A 22,302-nucleotide genomic window follows, 5' to 3' on the forward strand; every position below is an offset into this window, starting at 1 on the left:
CAGGAAACAAATCCTTTATTTTGGGGGAGGAGGAATATTTTAAATTCATCTTTCAGATTAAGAATTTAATGTTGTGCAGAGCTGTTGTCAGTTATTCTGTGCATTTTTAATACTACACTGCTCTCTGTTTTGTATGTCGTGGAGAAATTAGTATGTAGTATTTTCAGCCTTATCTATATGGAGCAGTAGGGTTTTTTCTGCTTCTGGTGGGAACTAATGTTTCATTGTTGACTTTTCCTTTAATTGCATCTTTTCATTTTACAGTTTCAGGTTAGAACTATAAAGGGGATGTCATGGAGAATCGCTTATGGTTTCCAAATATAAAGAAACTGCTCTGTAGTAATTTCACTTTCCTGATGGCTTCTTGAACTGCAAGTGCATTTCCATACCATGTTTCCTGTAGAATATGGACTGTAACAATTGCCCCTTACAGAAACTTCATTTGGAGCTATAGTGTATATAGTGCTCTCTCTCCTGTTCCCATTCATATAAACTCCTGCTTGTTGCTGCATCTGATAGTGGAAAATTAATATTGGGAAATTCCTTTCTGTCTCCAAAGTGGTTTTGCTGTCTCCAAAGTGGTTTAGAAAGTGGAGAAGTGCTGGAAAGCTGTATTTTCACAAACCTTCTAACAGTGTCCTGGAAATATCCAGGGCTTGTAGGCTGAAGCCTGAGAATTGCATAGGAAGACTGCAGGTGCCTGGGAGGAGGAGGAAGTTTTCCTTGTGGTGCAGAGGGCAGGTGCATCAGGATCATTATAGGATTTTTTTCTCTGTCTTTAATGCTGTCTTCTGTTTTCACGTATTTCTCAGTAGTGTCAGTATGCACATATGTAATGTGAAGAGAACAGAAGCTTGGGAGTCAAGATCTGCCACATATCTGTGAAAGGAGAATGCCGAGTTGTTTGCACCTACTGGGATCTAAATAGCTTGCAATTTTTTTTTTCTGTAGAAATTTGATTTATGCATCAAAATATTTTGAAACCATAGATGCCAGTGCTGTTTCTTTCTCTTTTAAGGAGAAGGAATATAAATAATGCTAAACAAGTTTTGAAAAATATTTTTGCAGTCTTGTGTTCTTTTATCTCAGAAAAATGATTTGTATCTTATTCTGAATTGCCAGAGTCAGCAAAGCGGTGGGAAGCGATGCATAACTGCACAACATTGATCGTGTCCTACGCGTTAGCTGCTCAGTTGGGAAGGCTGAAGCTTAATGTCAAATGCGTAGGCAGAGCAGTTAACCAGAGCAAAATTAATTGTTCTACTTAAGTGGTGGTGAATAGGGGCATTATCTTGGGAAAATCGGTTTCAGTGACTTACTGTACTGTGTGATACTTGTTACTTGGGACTGAACCATGAATGCAAATGCTTAAGATTCAGCTCAAGGTCAAAAATTTGCTCTCGTTACTGTTCCCTAATCTCCCTTTCATTTTTTTTTTTTTCCTCCCCAAAATGCTTTTAAGAACATTGCCCGAACTACACAGTATTTTTCCCACCACGAATGTAGAAGAACATGAACATTTTCTGATATTGCTGGGTGATTTTCCCCCCTCTCCCTTCCATAGGCTCAACGAATTAAATATTCATAAAAAGTATACATCTCAGAAATTTAAAGAAAGGAGATAAACACTGAGATCCTGTTTTACACATGAGGAAATAAGCTATTAAGAAATAGTAATATCTAGATCTCCTGTAAGGACCACAGTGAATGTTGAGTTTACAGTTCTTGACTGTTTTACACTATCTTAAAGCACTTGGTGTCTTATCCTCAGTGTTAATCTACAATTGTATATATAGTATTGATATTGTTGCAAACCATGGCTTGACTAACCTGTGAGTCTAAAGGCTGTACTTTAAAAACAGAATTACAGAAGCTTCATCAATCCCAAAGAGAGAGGCAAAGGCAAATCCCAAAGGCAAAGGGAGAGTTCAGTGATGGCTAAATGAGATGTAGAATACAAGTTTCTGTGGGAAAATGCGTGCCATTTTTTAATACATTGCGTATGTTATATAATATATATGTTACACATATATAGAAAAAGGCATGCATTTTCTCATATTATATATATAATATGTGTATATGTTTATTTTAAATGAGGGCTTATGTTTATATTTAAATGAGGCCTATTCTGAGGGTCGTTAACTGATCTCCTATTAACTTCTCAGTCATTTAGAAGATAAATTATTTGATGTTTTGGCGTTACAGGCATTAAAAAAAAAAAAAAAAGGAACTTGTGTTATTTCAGAAACCCTGGAGTAACAGTCTATTTATAGGTAACTTTATTCATCACGTGAAACCAGTTTTACCAATGGAATAATTAAGTAATGATCAGATGTAATTAATTGTCTCTAGTGAGTTTCCTTAATGAGAAAGGATGAAGTTACTTTTTCAAGGGCAAGAGTACACAAAGAACGGAAAATGCTTAGGAAAACTTTCTCTGTCAGGGCTGATATCAATAGAAACTGAATCTTCAGTTCAGTATATGATTTGTATCATTGAAAAGAGCTCCCAGTGAAAATTTCCTTTGATAATCTTCAGGATCATGGAACAGAGCTAAGCTTCAAAAAGCTAGAGCTCGTAGATTCAGTGGGAATTTGAGCATGACTTTCCACTTCTGGGTGGATGTGTGGATTCGATACAATTGGAGAGAAATGCTACATCTCCTGTAGCCTTTTTTTTTTTTCCTTGAAAGCCAAGGTTCTTCTGTAGTAAGACTTTGATTTGTTGGGGAATTAAAATAGTTTTCAAGAGAAGACATCTTCACTGCAATGAAATTACTGTATTTTGCAAATGGAGCTGATCAAAAAGCATTAGAAATAATGACTATATTGATATATGTTTTGATTCTTATTGTGATTATATGTGTATTATGATATTATAATAATATATATGCAGCTAAAGTATTCATGGATTTGCTATGGAGTATATGAGAATCTTCACAGAAATCTCTGAGAATATTTACAATTAATTTGGTATTTATCCAATAGTGAAAGAGTATAGTTTGAATGAAGTTTAAAAAGGGGAATTTTGGAAATAGGATTATTTATCTAGAAAGAGTTACTTAATTGCAATCTTTTTTTAAACTCTTAGAGTATAGTCATTTTGATTTTTGTGTGTGTGACCAAAAGAAAATGGTCTTAAACCATTAACTGAGCGCCTCTTTGCTGTGTGGCAGAACAAAAAATCAGTTCTGATGCTTTGATGGTTACAGTAGAAGGACGAGCAAGGAATTCAAAACCCATCGTGGTGCCTATCTTCTTCCCTTATGATGAAAGAGAGGCAATAAGGACTTCAGGATAGGGTCCGGAGTAGAATTCATTGACTGATAGGGAGTTATTAAGAATAGGAATACCATCTTAAAACAACTGCCAGCGCAAAAGACGTCATGTTCCCTAAGGGCACATTCAGGTTCTAGCTGCTCTTCTGGTCTTAACAGCTTTTTCTCTTCCACCCTTTCTCCCCTTCCTTCTCCTTGAATTTTTGTATGTCTCAGCTTTCCCATCTGTAAATTAAGCACAGTGATAGTGACCTTAGTAAAGTTATATATTTGTGTCAGATTCAGCAAGGTCATCTGCAAAATGTCATTTTTGGGCGCCTACAAGATGGGTGAAAATTGGTTGGGCTCAGAGACAGTTGTTGGAGTCTATGTGGAAGCTGGTGACATGCAAAGTGCTGCCGCTGTCTGTCCTAGCGTGTGTCCTGGTTTACATCCTGAGCCATGACCAGGAAGGCGACGAGCTCTTGCATATAAAGTCTGCAGATGGCTCTGGATGGCAGCGTCACAAGGGTGGAGTGGTTGGGAGCAGGGCGCTCGCTCAAAGGCCTGGGCAGGTTGGAGTGGTCTGGCAGGAACTTTGGGGAGCTCAGGAAGGACAAGCGTGAAGTCCTGCACCTGGGAAAGGAGAGGCCCTGGCCATGAGGCAGCCTGGGGCCTGGTGGGGACCAGCCCTGCTGGAAAGGAACCGGGGTCCTGGTGGGCCGTGAGGCAGCACTGAGGGCTATTGGCATCTTGGACTGTTCAGGGACACAGGCAGCAGGCCAGGGATTCCCCTTCACTTGGCACTTGTCAGACGGCATCTAGGTTATTTCATGCGGTCCTGTGACCCCTAATACAGAAAAGAAGTTGATTAGCTGGGGTGAGATGAGTGCGGGGGCACCAGGACGCTTCGGGGCTGGGGCAGGCGAGCTGGTGCGGCCTCGAGGAGAGGCGGCCTCCGAGGGAGCCGCAAGACCCGCGGCACCTACCGGCAGCGTCAGGAAGTTAGACTGGCATTAGGCAGTGCTCATAAACAAAACGGGCAGGCTCTGGCTAAGATGTGGGGGTAATATTTTTCTCTATGAGACTAGCCAACTGAGGCAACAGGTTGCCCAGTGAGTCTGTGACATCTTTGGAGGGTTTCAAAGCCCCGAGCGACCTGCTCTCACCTCGTAGCCGATGCTGCTTTGAGCACGGGGCTGGGTGCGTGGCCTCCGAAGGTACCTGCTGTGGGACTGACTCGCCGGGGCAGTATTTCACCTTATGCTGTCCTTGGAGGGGAATGACCACACAAGTACTAACAGCTCCTTGGTGCTTTCTGCCTGTGCTGCGCGCAGGAGTCCTCAAACTAACCTACAAATGGAAATGTTGCTCTTTCCTTCTGCCTCTTTTCCCTTCCCTTGTGTTGATGTACTAGGAAGGAGCTTGCCCTAGGTAAAGAATGGCTGTAAAGGCTTTAAATGAAGGAAAGGATTCAAAGAAAGAACAGAGTACCAAACATCTTCAGTCTTTTTTTTTTTTTTTCAGTGTGTCCCTCTAGACTGCTTCTTGTTCAGTACTTCTTGCCATGTTGTCTTCTAGCTTTCAGCTCAGTGCTGTTTGGTGTGAGAAAGGAGGGCAGAAAAAGAGATTAAGTGCCTTTATGGCAAATGGATTGTTTGCACACTATATATATTAAAAAAAAAAAAAGTGCGACTCCGTGATCTTATTAGCATCGTAGCTGATAACAGAACTCCTTCAGCTGTAACTGAGGCGGGTCTGGTTTTGTATGCCAAGAATTAGACTTCATATTTATCTCCTGTTTGAGCTAATATGGTTCATACAGTTCATTTTTATTTTGCTACTTATGATTTAGGTATTTCATTTGTAGCAGTTTTAATCTTAAATTTGTTAACAGATGTTAGGTATTTATTAACGCAAATCTACACTAAAAGAATACAGGAAGATACTATCTTCCTCAATAGCTTCCAGCATGTGATGATAAGCTGCTATAACATAAATGCCTGTTTCATTCACACCCTGTGTAGTATAAAAATATCTAATTTAAAAAGTCAGTCATCTGACTGACTAAGAGATAGCCCTAAGGTTCTAAGGGATAGTCTGGTACAGATAACAAATTGTTCTCTGAGGTTTTTTTTTTGGGGGGGGACGGGGAATGGGTAGAAGGGAGCTATCTTGAGGAATAGGAAAAAATAAATGGAAATTAACCTTTGTTCTTCTACACTTTTCTCTCTTTGCTTTTATGCACCTCTGAAAAAGCCTATATATCATATTTCAGCAAGATTTGCTTCCCAGCAGGAACTTTGGGGCAATAGATTGTACAAGGCTCAATTAGGCATTACACAGCCATATTCAGTAGTTCACGTGGACACAGGAGTATTTTTGATATTTTCAAGCCTTGTGTTTACAGACTTTTTTATTCTTCATTTTCAGGCTTGCAGGCATTCTCAGAGAAATGATTTCTCAGCTTGCCTGCACTAAGCATTCTCCATGAGGCAGTTGCTTGGATATCAATCTGCCGGTTTCATCTTTTCTGTTTTCTATTAAGAAATGCTCACTGACTCATTCTTTCTGCTCCATTAGGAATAAAGAACCTTAATGTGACTGCAGTTATAATACACACTCCTTTTGAAGGAAAGCATATGTAGTCTTTGCAATTCTTAGTTTTGCAGTGCAGAAAAACTGAGCTGTGTGTTTGTCTCTTTTGGGCTCAGTGGATATTCTGCCACGAGGTCTGAACGCTGAGCTGCCTTGTAGCTTTGGAGGAGTTTGCATCAGTCTTGTTTTTGTTGCCCTCTGACTATTGTACAAGTAATGACTTTCAGAAGATAGTTCTTATGAAGCTGAAATGCACATGGTGATCATTATTTCTGCCCCACTAGTTGAAAACTGCTGGTCTGCTATTTATCCCATAATTAGAGGAAACTATCAAACAGAATCTGCTGTGCAGCTTCTTCCGAGTCTTGTCTGGTAGCAGGATTTACCAAAGATAATCCCAGTGGTGTCATGAGAGGACAAACTGATTCACAGAAAGGAATGCTGCCCTTCTTTCCTGGTCTTTGGGCAAGTGCAAAGGTGACTTTAATTTTCTTGCTAAAATTAGTTTGTCATGGAACCAGTAGTTCAGTCTTATCAATACTAGGGTAGCGGGCTGCTTTATAGGGGCGTTAACACTCCTAAGGTTTTATAATCTGTTGTCAGACATTTCAGACCCTAGTTCTTCTACATCTGCTTTCATGGTCAAAGATGAGTGCTCTTGAGGAAAAATTTGAAGTAGGTTTTGGAAGCCACCTCATGAGATTGCTTCACACTTCACAGCTTTCTGGTTTCAGTTCCATTTCAAACCTGCTTTCACTGTGTTTTTCTCTGTGTGAGGAAGACTGTCCTGAAAAATTTGTTTTTAATCTGAACTTTATTGTAATTCCATACTTTATTCTTAAATATCAAATCAAAATTTAGAAATTATGACAAATTGATAAGGACCTAAATAAAACACAATGTAGTAAGGCATCTGAATTGTTCAGAGTAACTCAGTTTTTTAGTTGTGTAATTCAGTGTGCACTAGTTCATGTGTTCCCTGTTAGCAGGTGTGTATGTTTTTTCTATTTATAATTTGAAAATACTCTTTTAAGCTGTAGATTATCAAATTCTTGCTCCAAAGGTGCATATTTATTGAGGTTCTTTGATAATTTTATATTAAGCTTAAGTAACATCTCTTCAGCTCTTGTGATGCTACCTCGGTAATGCTGGATCCAGTTTTGAGCCCCCAGTACAAAAGAGATAATGAAAAATTGGAGGGAATCCTGCGAGGGGAACTGCTGTGCTTAGAAGGGTACCACATGTGAGAGAGAATTAAATTTGTTTAATGATAGGAAGAAATGGCTGAGGGGAGATCTAATTAAGTCCTTTGTTCCCTAAGATGGGCTTGTAGAGAAGATGGAGAAGACTGTTTTTCTCCATCTTCAGGGATTTTCAGAACTTGAGTGGAAGGGCTCTGAGCAACTTGGTCTGATCTTGATGCTAGACCTGTCTTGAATGTGCAAGAAAATATCCATAGGTCCCTTGCTACTTAACATTATCAGTGGCTTCTGTGGTAATGGTTTAAAGAATACATAATAGAATTTAAAAGAAATTTAAAGATTACATAATAGCAAAAGTTCTAAAATTTAACAGCCACGAAAATGAATGGGAAAAAACATTTGGGTTACAAATGCAAAATGAATCATACACTGGTAGATGAATTAAATTGTCTGCCTTAGTCTTGATGTACTTCCATTTAACTTTGTTCCTATGTGTTTTCAGGAGAGTGAAAGCTTTCTGTCTCTTCCACGCATGATGCTGCATAGACAGTGTGTTCCATGAACGTGCGCCCCGCGATGTGAAATAACGATTACTTTATTTCTATGGAGGGTAGAGCGGGAGCTCTCTTTGCTGACAGAACAGCAGAACATTCGTTTAAGTAATTAAGAATTGAAAACAAGCCTGGGGAGCTTCAAGACTTATTAGTGCAATGTGTATGTCAGCCCTTAAGGCATTCTTAAGCCAGAAAGTTCAACTTTCTTCATGTGAATAACTGCACTGTTCAAATGAGAGAAATCAGCTCCGTGGCCGGGACCCAACACTGGGTCTTGTGTCCTTCCTCGAAGCAATTTTTGTGCTATTTGAAACATGTCACTGTGAGCTAGGTTAAAAACAGAGAGGGGATGAAACTTTTTTAGCGCAGTTATACATTTTATTGGTATTTGTAAGGAAAAAATGATTTCAAGCTAATCATTGAACTAGGTTCCATATATGTTTAAAAGCTTGCAACATATGTTTTTAAAAAAGGCTCTTAAATTATCCTCTTAGAATGAATTTGGAAAGGGTGTTGAAGCTTCACAGGTTTGCTAGTTATTATATTTCATCTTTGAAAAATCTAAGTTTCAATGATGATTCAAGTTTAAAAAATAGCCTTCTCCTGAGACAACTTTTTTTTTTCTGTTTGTTTTTTGGCTTTTCAATTTTCTTATGGCTAAATGCATTTGTAAGTAAGGACATTCCTTTTAGCTCTACAGAAATAAAGGATAATGAGGGAGACTTTAGAAGGGGCGAGATACAGTGGAAATATGGAGTGTTCTGTGGGTTAGAGGCAGAGGTTGCACACGAGTTTGGCTCTGAAGTTACTTGTTCATGACTAGGACTAAGTTGAGAACTGACAAAGCTAAAGATCATTTGGAAGATAATTTCACATGTTTAGAAAACTGAAAGTTTTAATGAATTGTCTCACCATATCCAGACCTCACACTACAGAATTGTCATCCTTCTTGGCCCACGTCTCCTCATGATTTCTTTTCATGTACCTGACCTGAGAGGGAGGAATTGCCTCTGGTGGCCTATGGGTGCTTTTTGAGGGACTTCCTTTCATTCACTGGCACCTTTTCTGGAAATGAGTGATTTGTCCTCTGCATCCAGGTTCATTTATTGCTCCTCTGCTGTGCTTTGAATTTCTCTCTCTTGTCCAGCTTCCTCTCAGACTTGGGCTACAGGGGCCCTGCAAGAGCTCAAGCTGTGAACTGCTGTGAGCACAGAATATTTTTGAAATTAACACCAGTGGACTATCAGGAGTGAAAGAAAAGATGCAGAAACTCCTGTATTGACTCTTCCAGTGTCTTCTGTAACTTTGAGACATATTTTTCCCTCATAGCCTTGCTCTTAATTATTTCTTTTTGATATGCTACTTGGAATGGAAGTGTTTCAGGGCAGAGTATGTGCATTGCCTAGTACAACAGATCCAGTTTGTCCTTTTAGATGTTGCTGCAAAATCCCTACTGAATATTGCTTTGGAGAGGGAAGGAAGGAAAACTCCTGTATATTCCAGGCCTTGTGCTCTGCCAAGATGTGTTCTGGGCCAAAGTATGGACATGGTTTTATTCTTTAGCCTAAAACATGAAACTTAGCTTTAGAGGAGAGAGGAGAAAAGCTTAGCTGCTCATTCAGATTCCTCGCTACTACCCCACTGTCCTCAGGAGTGGGGAAAGCAAAGCAGACTCAACCAGTGATTTTGAACTCCCTCTTTCAGGAAAAAAAAAAAAAAAAAAAAGTTTAAAGTGTAGTTGAAACTTTAAAGTGCTTTAAGAACCCTTTTTAATCTTTAACCTCTTTTAACCCAGTTTTTTTTCCTCTTTCATTTTTTTTTCCTCCTGGAAGAAGAAAACAAAAGATCTTTAAAGCTAGGCAGAGGACAGATGAAATGGGGAAAATACAGCAGTTGCTATGGTTGCTTCTTTTCAAAGTGACGGTAGGGGCTCCTTATGCGGTCCTACAAATTAAAACAGTATAAGCAGAAATGGTGTGTTCCAAGAGAAAAATAACTTGTGTTCAATGACAAGCTTAGTAGGTATTAGGTGCTGGTGTTTGTGATTTTCATTATTAATTGGCAAATGGAAAAAAAGCCTCTTTAAGACTGATAAGCTTCCTGGAGGTTTTCCCCCTCCCTCCTACATGAAGATTTTGAAGCAGAATATTTGGCACAAACAGGCGCTAAAATAACATCTTTTAATAATCTGGCTGTAGCTGTCACAAGGGGAGCTGCAGAGTACCAAATAGCTTCATCTTTATTCAGCTAGTGTGTTGTGAGCATTACAAGAAATGGCTCCAGTGCTAAGGGTTGTGTACATAAAAATCTGGACTAGATGTAATTTGAAGCTAAGAGCCAGGCACATTTCCTCGTGTCCACAACAGTATTAGCTAATAGGTATGAGCTTGGCCAAATTAAAAAGGAGTGTCTGAAAATCTGGAAATGATGTTCATCTACAAAACATGTTTTGTTTTGCAGGAGATTTTTGGTCTGCTGAGGGCACAGTGGATACACTAGAATGGATGCAGAGGAATTCCCTCCCCCACCTCCAGAAGGTAACTAAAATAACATATTTTAAATCACTTTCATAGTAACAGAAGTGATTATTTTTCAAACAATATTAACAACTTCCCAGCACTCCCCCATCCCATATCTCCTTGGGACTTGCTGATACTCTTGGGGATTTTTGAATTCCCAGGATTCAAACCTTTGCCAAGTGCCTTCCTGGGACATAAATTCCCACCATGTATCCTGCCCCATTCGCGGACCTGCCTCACTGGTCCCAGCCTCCCCTGGGACCCTTGTGCTTAACCTGGGGGTGACTGTTGAGGGCAGTAGCTGAAGGACTTTCCTTTGAAACCATCTCTCTCCCCCCAAACCTGCAGCTCAGGGCTCAGGCTGCCCATCTCCCTATAGGAAGTGGATGCTGGGCCTTTGTGTGGCTGGAGCACAGGAATTTCTGGAAAGTTGCCACGTATATTAGACTGTGGAAGAGCTTTGGTGTCCTTGGACTGCACTACAGTAGTAGCTATATGGCCACTAGCAGAGCCCAGAGTTCAGAATATACAAATGCAAAGTGTCCTTGCATTGGAGTTATGCCTGTTGTAAAGGAGCATCATCTGTATCTTTTATTTGGTCTTGTTTCCTGTAAACACACATTTCTGTCCTATTTAGGATTGGGTCTTTTAAGTCTCAAGAATATATGACTTTTGATAGTTTGAGCTTGGGAGACTTGTTATGAGAAATAGTCTGATATAACTCTTCTCAAAGCGTTGGTTGTGGAGACAGTGATTTTGTAGACCTCCAGTTGAACCCGGTAAAACTGTTTTTCTTTAGCTAAATTTGCTAGTATAGTTTGCCAAGATAATAATTCTTGTAGTCTTCCAATGTATTTCTAATGTGTCTCTGTTATAGAAACTATTACGTTGATTTATTGTGGACACAATACCTATATGAAGCTTTTTGAATATGAAAAAGGATTTATTTTAGTTTTGTTCAGCTATAACTATTTAGGAACTTGTGAATTGTTATCCTAGGTAGAAAATACTGCCTCTCTCATTTGGACACTGCGACAGATAGAGGTCTAATACTAGACACTCCCTAAGAAATTGGGAATGTGAATGAAGCAGGAACTTGTGAAATCAGCTTCTAATGGGATGGACATATTTCTGGCCATCATTATTGATGGTTTTATTTGTGTTCTGATATATCATTGAATATTGTACTGACAAAATGTGTTTTTTGCCTTTAACTTAATCCACATGGTGAGGATTCTGATTTTTTTCAGTCTGTTTTATTTAGTGATAGTTTTACTGTGAAACTATCCTTATCAGATAATTTATCTACAAAGAATGTATTGCTGTGGGGGAAGGGTCATCCTCAAAGAATCATTATTTCTACTTGAGCAGGGTCTGGCCTTGTTTGAAGACAGCTAATAATTGTGGCACCAGCTCCAACTTGTTGAAGCATGTGAGACATTTTAAGAATTTCGTATATACAAACTTGGTTCCACCTGTTACAAAGAGTTTTGCAGAGAAAGAACATGAATTCCAGAATAATATTGAACTATCTTACTCTAAATTTTTGGTATTTTCAAACATATCACTCTTTAATATTCTGATTAAACTTATTTAACATGAATTTCTATTTTGCTCAAGATACTAAGTTATCTGATGTTGTCACTAATTTCAAAAAGTTTCTCTAAAAATTACTGGAACTAGAATGTTTTCTGACTTTACCAATGATAATTTTCTTGAGAAGTCTTACTAATAAAGATAATATAACTGATACTATGCAGAATATTTGTAAGCATTTCAATCATTATGCTAGAGTATAGTTTTGTTCATTTATAGGTATTCCCCATAACCCATTTTGCAGGTAGAAAATAGGTCAGAATTTTAAGAGCAAATACAGGCATACATTTGCATATCTGAGTTAATAAGAACAAACCAATCCTATTCCTTTTTTTTTTTTTTAAACTTTTTTTTGTGTGTCGGTGTACACCAGCCATCCAGGTATCTTCTCAGAAACGGTGAGCAGGACCTGCCTGTGCCAGTGAAATGATGGGCAAATTACTGCAGTGAGCAGTGAGGCTGCGTGCCCCACTGTATACTGAGTGCAGGAGCCTCTACTACATTGCAGATGTCTTTTCAGCTGCTGCATAAGGATTATAAAATCCTGAGCTGTGGCTACAGATCACGTCATTAAGCATTTTTCAGAAGTTATTCTGATTTCGTGGATTTTTTTTTCATTTTTTCTATTCATTTTCTTCACAGATATGGTTTTAGTGATGCAAGTCATTTGGATTATTTCCTGTTTAAAGTATAGCCTGTGATGAATCTTAACTATGTTCTTATTTAGAGGATTTCCAGTGTTGTCGTTGGACAAATAACTTCACCAGATCTGTTTATGCTGATGTGAAAGAGAAGAATAGCAGTAAACTAAATTCACATTAAATAGTGTTTTTCATCAATTGTAATCAATCAAAATGAACAGCTAAGGTCAATGATAGAGCTTCCTCTGCCAGTCCTTGACAGAAAGAAGCATTCTTATGGAAAATAAATATTTTATCCTTTTTTTTATTTCATTTACTGTGCTTATTATTTGCCTCTTGCCTATAGCAATCTGTTCTTGCATCTTTAATTGCATAGTGACAAGTTTATGCTAGTCCTATTTTCATCGTGATGAAGTATCGTCATTTACATGTTTTGAATCCATGTATGTGTTAGCACCTAGGGAGCAAGGATGGGGGAGTTCTCGAAGCTAAGGTTGGATTAAGAGCGTAATCAAGAAACTGCTTCGAAAATTGTGCATAGGAATTTATAAACAACTTGATGGAATTTAAGACTTCATATATTAAAAAATCCTTATTTTTATGAAATAAAATACAGAAGGATGAAAATGGTAAGTCCTTTCATGGCTGTAAGTTACAATTATGTTGTCATTGATTGCTGCAAAGGAATGTACTTCTCAAACCCATGCAGACAAAATGGGCTGCAGACTGCAGATTTTGAAGGCAGGGAATTTTAAACGTCTTTCTGTGCTCAGCAGGAATGGATACCTGAGAAACAGCTCCTTGCCTTAAGGAAGTGGGGGGTGAGTTCTTGTTTGACAGGTTTCTGTCTTTATGCTTTCCTCTCCGAAGAGGTCTCCTTTTCCTTACTCCACATTCTACATGGCAGAATGTCTCACAGGATGCCTCATAATAGTTCTCATATATATTTTCTATACCTCCCAGCTCAGTCCTCCTAAAGTAAGTTGTTGTTTATGGCAATCATAGGACCTAAAATAGGTTTTAAGCTTTGCTTTTTAGTTGAGTTAATCAAGAGGTTTGTTCTAGTAACTAGGTTTTTAATACCAGTACATAGCAATACAGTTCTGGTGTCATAACTAGCATACTTTGTTTCTTAAACATTTAAAATAGCAATGAAATTTCAGTATTCAATGTAAGGATGGTGTGAGAATGAATTTAACTTCATAATCTTCATGATGGTGCTAAAATCTCCTTTCATGAGAAATAATTATCTATAGTTCTGCTTCCTTTGAGAAATGTGAGGTACAGTTAAGGTAAAGAGCAGTCAGGTGCTTCTCCTCCCCTTTTCCTAACCTATGCCTATATCTCTTATCCTCTACACAGAACTAGATAAGAAGCTTTGGACATTTCCAAGTTGTTTTTCAAATCAAAAAGGACCAAAGATATCTTTTACAGTGATTGCAAAAGCATTCTGCACACCTTTGTGCTTCCTAGGGTAAAATGGGTTTCTGTGCTGCTGATATGGAAAGTCACAAATCAAAGAGGCCAAGGATTTAAATGTGGATTTCCTGCATGTGATCAAGTACTGTGTGTCTGGGCTCTTGGGTATGTGCTGGTTGTTCACCTGCCAGCCCCAGGGTACTAAAATAGTCATAGTTTTCTGTGTGTGTGGTGTATGGAATCTGAGCTTTCCAGATAAAAGTTAAAAATCCTTTCATAAAGGTTCTCATTAGGATGAGTTTGAATATTCCAACAAAAAAAGTTTAGAAAAATCCTTGAGTGGCTCTAGTCAAGGAGCTGCTGAACAACTGCTGTGTTTTGTTTGACAGAGAACTTTCTCTGCTAGGTGAACTAGAACTGCTTTCTCTTTTGTGTATTATATATTATTTTCAGATTATTTAATTACCTTTTATCCTTTTTTTAAGTGATTGTTTCATAGTTTATTTAGTTTTTAACTGTTTTAACTGTTTTTCTGACTGGGACAGTTAAATTGGGGCTTTTATCATTATGACAAGAAAATAATGTGGTTCATGTGGTGTTTCATGACTTGCTTTATGGATGTGAAGAACAGTGCAGGAAATCAGGTTGCATTTCAGACCAGTGTAAAATAGCAAGTCATGCCGTAGCATGACTGGGGGCCTGAAGTAAGACCGAGGTAAACGCCCTGCTTGCATCGAGCTGCAGCTATGAAGGGAGCTGGTCTTAGGCTATGGGGCATTGTTTATGGGCATGTCTATTTTCAGCATACGGACAGATACAAATGATGGTCAAAGAAGAGCCAAGATTGCAAAAGAATGAGAACAGAATATGAATTGTAGTTATAAATGGTCCCTTGTTTTTTTGAAACTGGTTGCAGCTTGTTGGTGTCTGACATCCCATTTGTATTAGAACAATTTATTTATTTTTAAAGATCACATTACTCTCAGTAAAGGAAAATGCATTGGTTAACATAAGAATCAATTATTTCATATAACAATGCAGGCAAGCTGTATAACAAAGAGTAACAAGAAAATTCATGTTGAAAAAATGCACCAGTGGTGTCACTTGTCACTCCTAATTATGTCTTTTTTATTTTTCTTCTAGCCAAGCAAATATGGCTGTTGAGGAAAACAACAAAGAGAAATAGATTAATTATTTCTGTTTTTAGTATCTGTGAGGCAAACAGAGTTTATGCACATGTAATTACATCCTCTCTACTTTGAAGTAATCCAGTAAAGTCTTTGCTAGATTATTTATGATTTGTTAAATGATCAGATGTGATTCAGCGATACAGTGTTCCAACTGACTAGCATCTTCATTTTGGAAGTATATGGTGCTTCCTTTCTGAATACAGTCTGTCTCTTTTTAGTTAGCTTTTTATTCGTAATAGTTTTTTATTCACTCTGTAACATGACTTTAGTGCCGGACTTCAACTTGCACAGCAGTGCAGGAACGAGCTCCAGACACGTCGGCTGAAAGGAGCAATTGATGGTGAAACAAAGCGGGGCTAAGAGAGGTCAACAAAACTTCATCTCTAGTTTGAGATAATTAATATGCTCTGTTTAAAAGACAAAGGGGGAAAAAATAAAAGAAATAATGCTGATGGAGCATTGCTGCAAGAATATTTATATAAGCTAAGTCCTGAAAATTGAATGTCGAATAGCAAGCCAGCATATAAGGAGATACATGAATTATTTTTTTCTTTCTTTTGCCTTTTTAGGACTTGCAACTTGCATTAAACAGCCAGAATAAATTGCTGCCAAGTAACAGAGGGATTTTTTTGTTACTTCTATATCATTGATCCCAGCAAATATTCACTGACTATGCCTAAAACCTCTGTAATGTTTATATAGACAGATTTACTTTTTTTTTTTTTTTTTACATACTTCTCTGTTGTGTATAAGGACTAGTAAAAACTCTTTTTGCATTAAGAGAAGCTAAATAAAATGTCTGGGCTATCAAATGAAGTATTTATTAGGTGCTACTTTCTTCTGCAGTTATGCCTTATGCCTTCTTCTGCAATTATGCCCTAGTGAGTTGAGGAAAATCTCCTTTTGGAAAAATATTTGGGGAGGGAAAAAAACCTTCAGTCCTTCACACAGATTCTTTCCAGGAAGCCAAATCTTGCTTAGTTTCATATAAGTGAGCAGAGAAGATGATTTAGTGTGTCTAAGTAAGGTCCTTGCAGGAGTGATCTTAATTAGGATAGTCAGTAATGTTGCTTAGATGATGAAATGCTGGAAACTGCGTGTTCCAAGTGGGACCGTCTTGAAGTAAAATAACATGCTGTTCTGTAAGATATGGAGCAGCACCGCTGTAGTCAGCGAGCTACAGATCTTGCAGTTATTCCCAAGAAGAATGGTTGATGCTAAAGTGTAGCTGTATGTTCTGTACCTGACCTTGTTTTGGACTGATGAAAACTTCATTTTCTGACTTGTGTTGAGGTTTCGTAATTTAATTTTGTTCTGCTATAATTCTACTAAAACTCCAAAGTTTTGTGAACGTGAGTGTGTGACCTTCGATGACCGTGGTGGAGGCCTGGTCAGCGGAGTCACACGAGTCTCGGTAGCCATTCGGCAAAAACAGGCACAGTGGTTTGTCGGGGAGCGTGTGGGATGGAGAATGACTAAAAGCAAGAACAACCCAGGACTTCTGCCTTGCTTGAGCATGCTGGGAGGTATTTTGTGCCCCTGTTTCATGTTTTTTGAAAGTGCAAATTCCAGGAAGCCTCTGGGTTTAGCAGAAACCATTTGGTTGTTACTGATCAATGGGCTCTAAGTGCGAAAATATTAGGGATCCACTTGGCCTTCCAAGATCATTTCCACACTGGTCAAGACTGATTAAGTACTATTTTGTCTTACCAGAAATTTGCTTATTTGGTAAATTGATTATTGGTAAAGCCTATGCCATGGCAGCAATATTTCATTTTTGATCTGTGCCTTCTATCTCTGCAAATTTGAATCATTCTTTACAAAAGAGTTTATCTGTATAACATAGCACTCTGTAGGCTGGGGAAAAGTTAGTTGGTGAGAAGCTAGCTGAAACAGAGAATATGGTTTCTGGAAACAATAAAAAACAAGAAAAAATGAAAAAGTGTTGTCTTTAATTTATACAACGCTTTATTAATTGCATATCATGCTGGGCATGATGTGGCTACCTGGTGGCCACCAAGCGCGTGTCAATAGCAAAGGTCATGTGCTGCAGCCTGCACGGTTTTGCTTTGGTGTCTTCAGATATATTGAGTGGTGCTTTTCTTGTTGGATGCTTGGTGGCATTCATGCTAATCCAGACTGGCAACGTTAGTAATAATAAGTGGTGGACCCCACTTAATATCAAGAAAAGGTTATTAGCCTTAATAGCAGTAGAATTTCTTCATCATGGATAGGTATCTATTCTGTAGGAGTATATTTACACAGATTTCCAAATAATACCCATGGCTGGATCTGTGAATATAGCACTGGGGTGAAACAGATTTGCCCCTTCCTGACCCAGGCGCAGTTGGTGTTTGCGGCAGGGCGCGCAACACCAGTGCTGCCAGGGTGCAGGCCATGAAAATATACTCAGCTAAAATGGTCACAATGCTGCTTTTATACAGCAGCCTTTCTGGTTGTAGTGTATCTAGCACAGAGAAGTACCTTGTGAATTGCAAAGGAATACTGCTTTTCTTCGTTTGCTGCCCCAGTAGTCTCTGGACACCGTACTTCCCATCTAACCTTGACATCTTAGCCTTTTTTTTTTCCCCCTTAATTCTTTTAACTTTTATTTAACTTCAAGTGTAGTTTTTAACATAATAATTTGTTAGAATCGATGCTTTGAATTTCTTTAATATTCAGATTTCTACTGCTAACAGGAGCCTCTTTCTTAAATGTGGACAGGCAGATTTGTGATGCATGAGTTCAATTGGGATTTTGTTTTTTATCCAGAAAAATATTCTGTTATATTCACTTAACAGTATAATTAGTCTGTAATGTGCATATTTATTAAATATTAAAGAGATGCTGCTTATTTCTTTGTTGTTTATTTGGATGGAGAGCCTGGTAATTTGTGTGGTTTGGTTTTGTTCCCATAGCTGGAAGGGCTTCTTGTGTGAATGTGTTGGGGTTTATTTTTGTTTTTTGCAGTTTCCACCCTGGCTTTGTGGTCTTGCTTTGGATTTGGGTGTGACCTTCATGTAATTAGCAACATGCTTAGACCACAGGGACCTGCGTTTCCTGCAACACTCGTTTAGCACAACTGCAAGTGAAAGTAGAGGGAAAGTCTTGGGTTCTGATCTATTCCCCATAAGAGTAGATGGAAAAATGTGCACTGATCCATTTTGGTGCAGGGAGTTTTGGCTTAGACTTTTTCCCAAAGAAATATAGTATTATCATAATAGGTATGTCTATGAATAGATGCACCTGTGTGACACCATGGCAATAAACTGCTCTTTGGTGATGGAGTATCCAGCCGCGTGGACAGCCTCTCCGTGAGCACCGTGTGCCCGCTCTGCAGCACTGCCTGGGGCAGTCGCGTCTCGGAGACGTCCCGGGGCGTCCCACAGCTGAGGGCAAAAGTTTAGTAGGTGGAGGTAAACGCACAGGCTGTGCCCTGTATGGAAATCAACACTCGAGAACATTCAGAAAAAAACTTTGCACCTATGCTTTCACCCGGGGGACCTGAAGGGAGAATGTCGTTCGGTGCTGTGGAACTGCTCACGAATAGGGGGCTTTGCAGCAGGTTCCCGAAAAGCCAGCATTCTTCTGTGGGACCAAAACATTCATTTACTAATGAAAACATGCAGAGCAGAGATGATCTTCATTATTACTTGTATTCCAACTGCACACTCCTAGAGATCTCGATCTGATGTTTGGAAATTCCAGCAGGAAGGTCACTTGGATAACTTATAAACTTTATTTCTGTCTATGGTGGGCTTTTGATTTTTTTTTTGTTTATTTTATTTCCCCCCATTGTGATAGCAGTCTATTTCGTTGCATATTATTTTCTTAAATAGCTTTTGCAGCCCCCTTTGCCACTTGGCACCCAAGCACATAGTTCTCGATTCCAGCCGTTTGGCTGGACGCCGTCCTCCCATTTGCAGCCTCCTGCCTCCGTCTGCCAGACCCAGCTGATGCTAGTTGTGTTCTTGCTCTCCAGGTTACTCCTCCTGCAGCCCTTTCACACTGAAATAAGTCCATATTCCCATCCAAATTTCTGGTTTGACCAGACTTTTTTTGCATCTCTCCATCCTTCCTCATCCGGATACGTTCCATCTTTCACTCGGAGTTGGCTGCCTTTCATCTTCACCTTTCTTCCTGCGTGGGTGCTAGCCAGAGCTGCTGTTCGGGGAACACGAAGAGGATACTTCTAAGCTGAATACCACAGCGAAGGGATCTTTAAGTTCATTTTTTTTCTCTGTCTTGGTATTGAAGAAGTCATGGTCACATGTGGGAGAACTGAGCAGAAAGAAAACACTGTGTTGCTCTCTGGCTATAGAAAAGCCAGAGCACTAATCAGCACTAAAATGTGAGAATCTGAAGATTACCCTGTGAAGACTGAGCCTTAAAATCTTTCTTTTTTCTTTTGTTTTGTTTGAGATGTAGCAAGTTTCTGCTGAGCGTGAATCAACTGTGGTTTCTTTAAGGTTTACAAATTGGTTAGGTTTTTACAGGAGCATGGGAAGTGTTTGCTAAGCACAGGATTCACCTTCCTGACAAGTCCCTACTACAAGTTTTCCCATGAAATTAATAGTAAACAAATGGAGAAGCCCTTCGTTTTTAACCACGGTCAGCATGGTGCATTTAATGGTTAGTTTTGCAATTTCCAATTTGAAAGGTTTTAGTATTTCCTTTTGTAAGACTTAAAAATGAGCAGAGAGTATTTTGTTGATTATGTGTGTTCTTTTTCTACATCTATAGTGGTAGAACTGGACTGATGCTTATTTTTGAAAAGGGCACATAGCAGGTGGCTGAGACTTAGAGGAAAAAGCATCTTTTCTGAGTTAGTCCTGCATGTATATTTATTCCATATAGGAATGCAGCTTTGAAAACTTTTCAGGTGGGAGGAGACTATTTTTTTCCTTCGAGAATTCAAGATATATATATATATATTTTTCATCTTCCTGTAGAATGTTAATACTTGTGAGACTGATTAGTACTTCATAGAAGGTATTTTCCATTTGTTGAGAAGAACACTTCCCATTTAGGTTTTAGCACCTTACTGTTTTCTAGTGAAATTCCAGTTCTTTCTTCCATGTGATGTCTTGCACATTCATGCAAGCCATGAGACAGATTCTGACTGTGAATAAAAAGTGTCTGGGGAAGAAAGGATATCTCGTCTCAGGAGAAGGCTAAAAAGAACATTTCTGGCATTTGTCAAGGTTAATATGTCCTGGGACTGTTGAGTCTGCCTGTTTGCTCTGATTTGTAAGCTTTGTAAGATACCAAGTTTTATGATAACTAAATACACTCTGAGACAGTAAACTTTTTTTTTCACTGAAGAGTTTTGCTTTGCAGATACTCAAGAATTTGCAGAATGTCAGAAACATTAGAGGAGTTCATCTTGAAGGAAGATAGACCTATGGTCTTCCAAGTATCCTCCAATATGCTTAAGTAAAAAAGTAAAAATGCTCGATGTTTTCAGACTGCACAACAGAATAAGAACAAACAACTTCTTTCAATCTCTGCATTAGATTAGATTTATCTGTATTTGATATATTATTTAAAACAGAATAATGGTTTGCATCTGAAGAAAACTACACCTGTTTTCTTCATTTGTCAATGTAAATTAGCAATATGGGTAAAATCAATTGACAATATGTCACTTATGGGTAAACAAAACCAAAACAAAATCATTTAGTGAATATGCAAAATAAATCCAATTAACATTCCATAGGTGAAACAAATCCCCCCCGCCCCCCATTTTTTTGTCCATAGTTGCCAGCTCCTTTAATTACAAAAGCAAAGCCACAACTGATAGCAAGTTACACGGGAGGCTTAATTTAGTCTGTCAAGGTACTTTTCAAACCTTAAAACAAATACCTTCAGATATGTGTACGCTGTGGTAGCAAGATGCCTATTTAGGTACAAGGCTTCCAAGTTTAACGCATTTGTGCTCCAGACTGATGAATTCTACTTAGTTAGGGTTCTAATTTTCCCTATACATAGATTTCCATGGAAGAAACTCCATTGATTACCTTAGGATGAAATCTGTTGTGGTTCTTCCCCTCCACAGTCTTTGCACTGTATTCAAAATTTAAAGACTTTGGTAGTAAATGCCATTCTTTTTTTTTGGTTCTACTTCTTTTGATGAAAGCTATTAACAAAAAAATCACTAATGTAATCTCAGATTTAAAATCAATGTCAGTCCTAAATTTATAACATTTTAGCTCTACTGTGTTAAACTATAAATAGCTTACGGAAAAGGAATGGGAAAGTGGATGGTGCCAAGATTGTTTTACAATTGGCAGAGCAACCAGAAGTTGTTTAAATTTGGTTATGCCCCAGTGGGTCTCTGAAAACATAGTCTGTTTGCTTATTTTTGAAGTAAGCTTAAGTTAAAAGTCATTTAATTGAGTAACATATTACAAAAAAAAAAAAAAACCCTCAGTTTTATTTTATTAATCCATGTGTTTTACAAAAAATTATCAGGATAGGAATTTCAAATTATATTGAGGAATTCATATTTTCACTCTTTACGGCAATTTCCCATTTTTTCATATTTTTAAAACTTGATTTTTAGAAAAATAAATATTTTCCACAAGCCACAGAATGCTATTGGCACAAGATGAAGAAATTAAATCAATTACTGTGTTCTCATTACTGGCTGACACACACAAAGTTAAGGTTGTGAATAATAGTGAGAAGCAAATTAGATTTTTGGCACCTAATTTAATTATTTGAAGTAATTTTAGATGGGCACTGTAATATTAATCCTGAGAAGTCTGTGATTATGACTTTGGAAAAATCATGAATTTTAAAATGAGGTACCAATGTAGTTTGTTCTTATGTGATGAGGCATTTTGGAGTATTTTTTTTCCTTTAAGTTTTTCTGTACAATTATAACTGCTTGGAAATTCACTTTTCTGTTAGTTCATTTTGGCTTAAAGAACTGGAGGAACTTGAACTTTTTCATAAGCATGAAATTTTGCAAGATATGTGATGAGGGCCCAGATTCAGATCAAGTTTCTCTGTTTTGGGTCATCCTAATTTTTGTAGAACTTGTGAGGAGCAGAAAAATGTCTAGCTTGTGTGTGTAGGAGGACTTCTGTGTGTGGCTTCAATCGGCTGGAACAGCTCTGCAGGATTTTACCCTCTTTCAGAAAAAAATACTGCTAGTGGACAAATGGAAATATGAAAAGGCTTCATTCAAATGCTGACTTCTTACCAGAGGATTAAAAAAAGAGCATCAAAATTGAATTCAATGTCCTCTGCTTCAGCCGTACAGCATAGCAATATATGCTGCATAACCTCTTTTTTTTATATATATTCCTTAGGTTTTTTT

General features: G+C 38.3%; 1 protein-coding gene across 4 annotated transcripts in view; it reads left to right on the top strand.

Moving 5' to 3' along the window:
- Nucleotides 1–10,070: 10,070 nt before the first annotated feature.
- The window catches only part of ARHGEF10 (Rho guanine nucleotide exchange factor 10), a 90,601-nt gene continuing 78,369 nt past the window's right edge, over nucleotides 10,071–22,302 (top strand). For all 4 annotated transcript variants that reach the window (XM_088530563.1, XM_088530564.1, XM_088530565.1 and 1 more), the window contains exon 1: nucleotides 10,071–10,147. In XM_088530563.1, the coding sequence (XP_088386689.1) occupies nucleotides 10,111–10,147 (37 nt within the window). In that variant the 5' untranslated portion in view covers nucleotides 10,071–10,110. The remainder of the gene's footprint in view (nucleotides 10,148–22,302) is intronic.

Source organism: Tinamus guttatus, unplaced genomic scaffold, assembly GCF_059628265.1.
Source record: "Tinamus guttatus ecotype Peru unplaced genomic scaffold, ASM5962826v1 Tinamus_guttatus_pri_ptg000383l, whole genome shotgun sequence".
NCBI lineage: Eukaryota > Metazoa > Chordata > Aves > Tinamiformes > Tinamidae > Tinamus > Tinamus guttatus.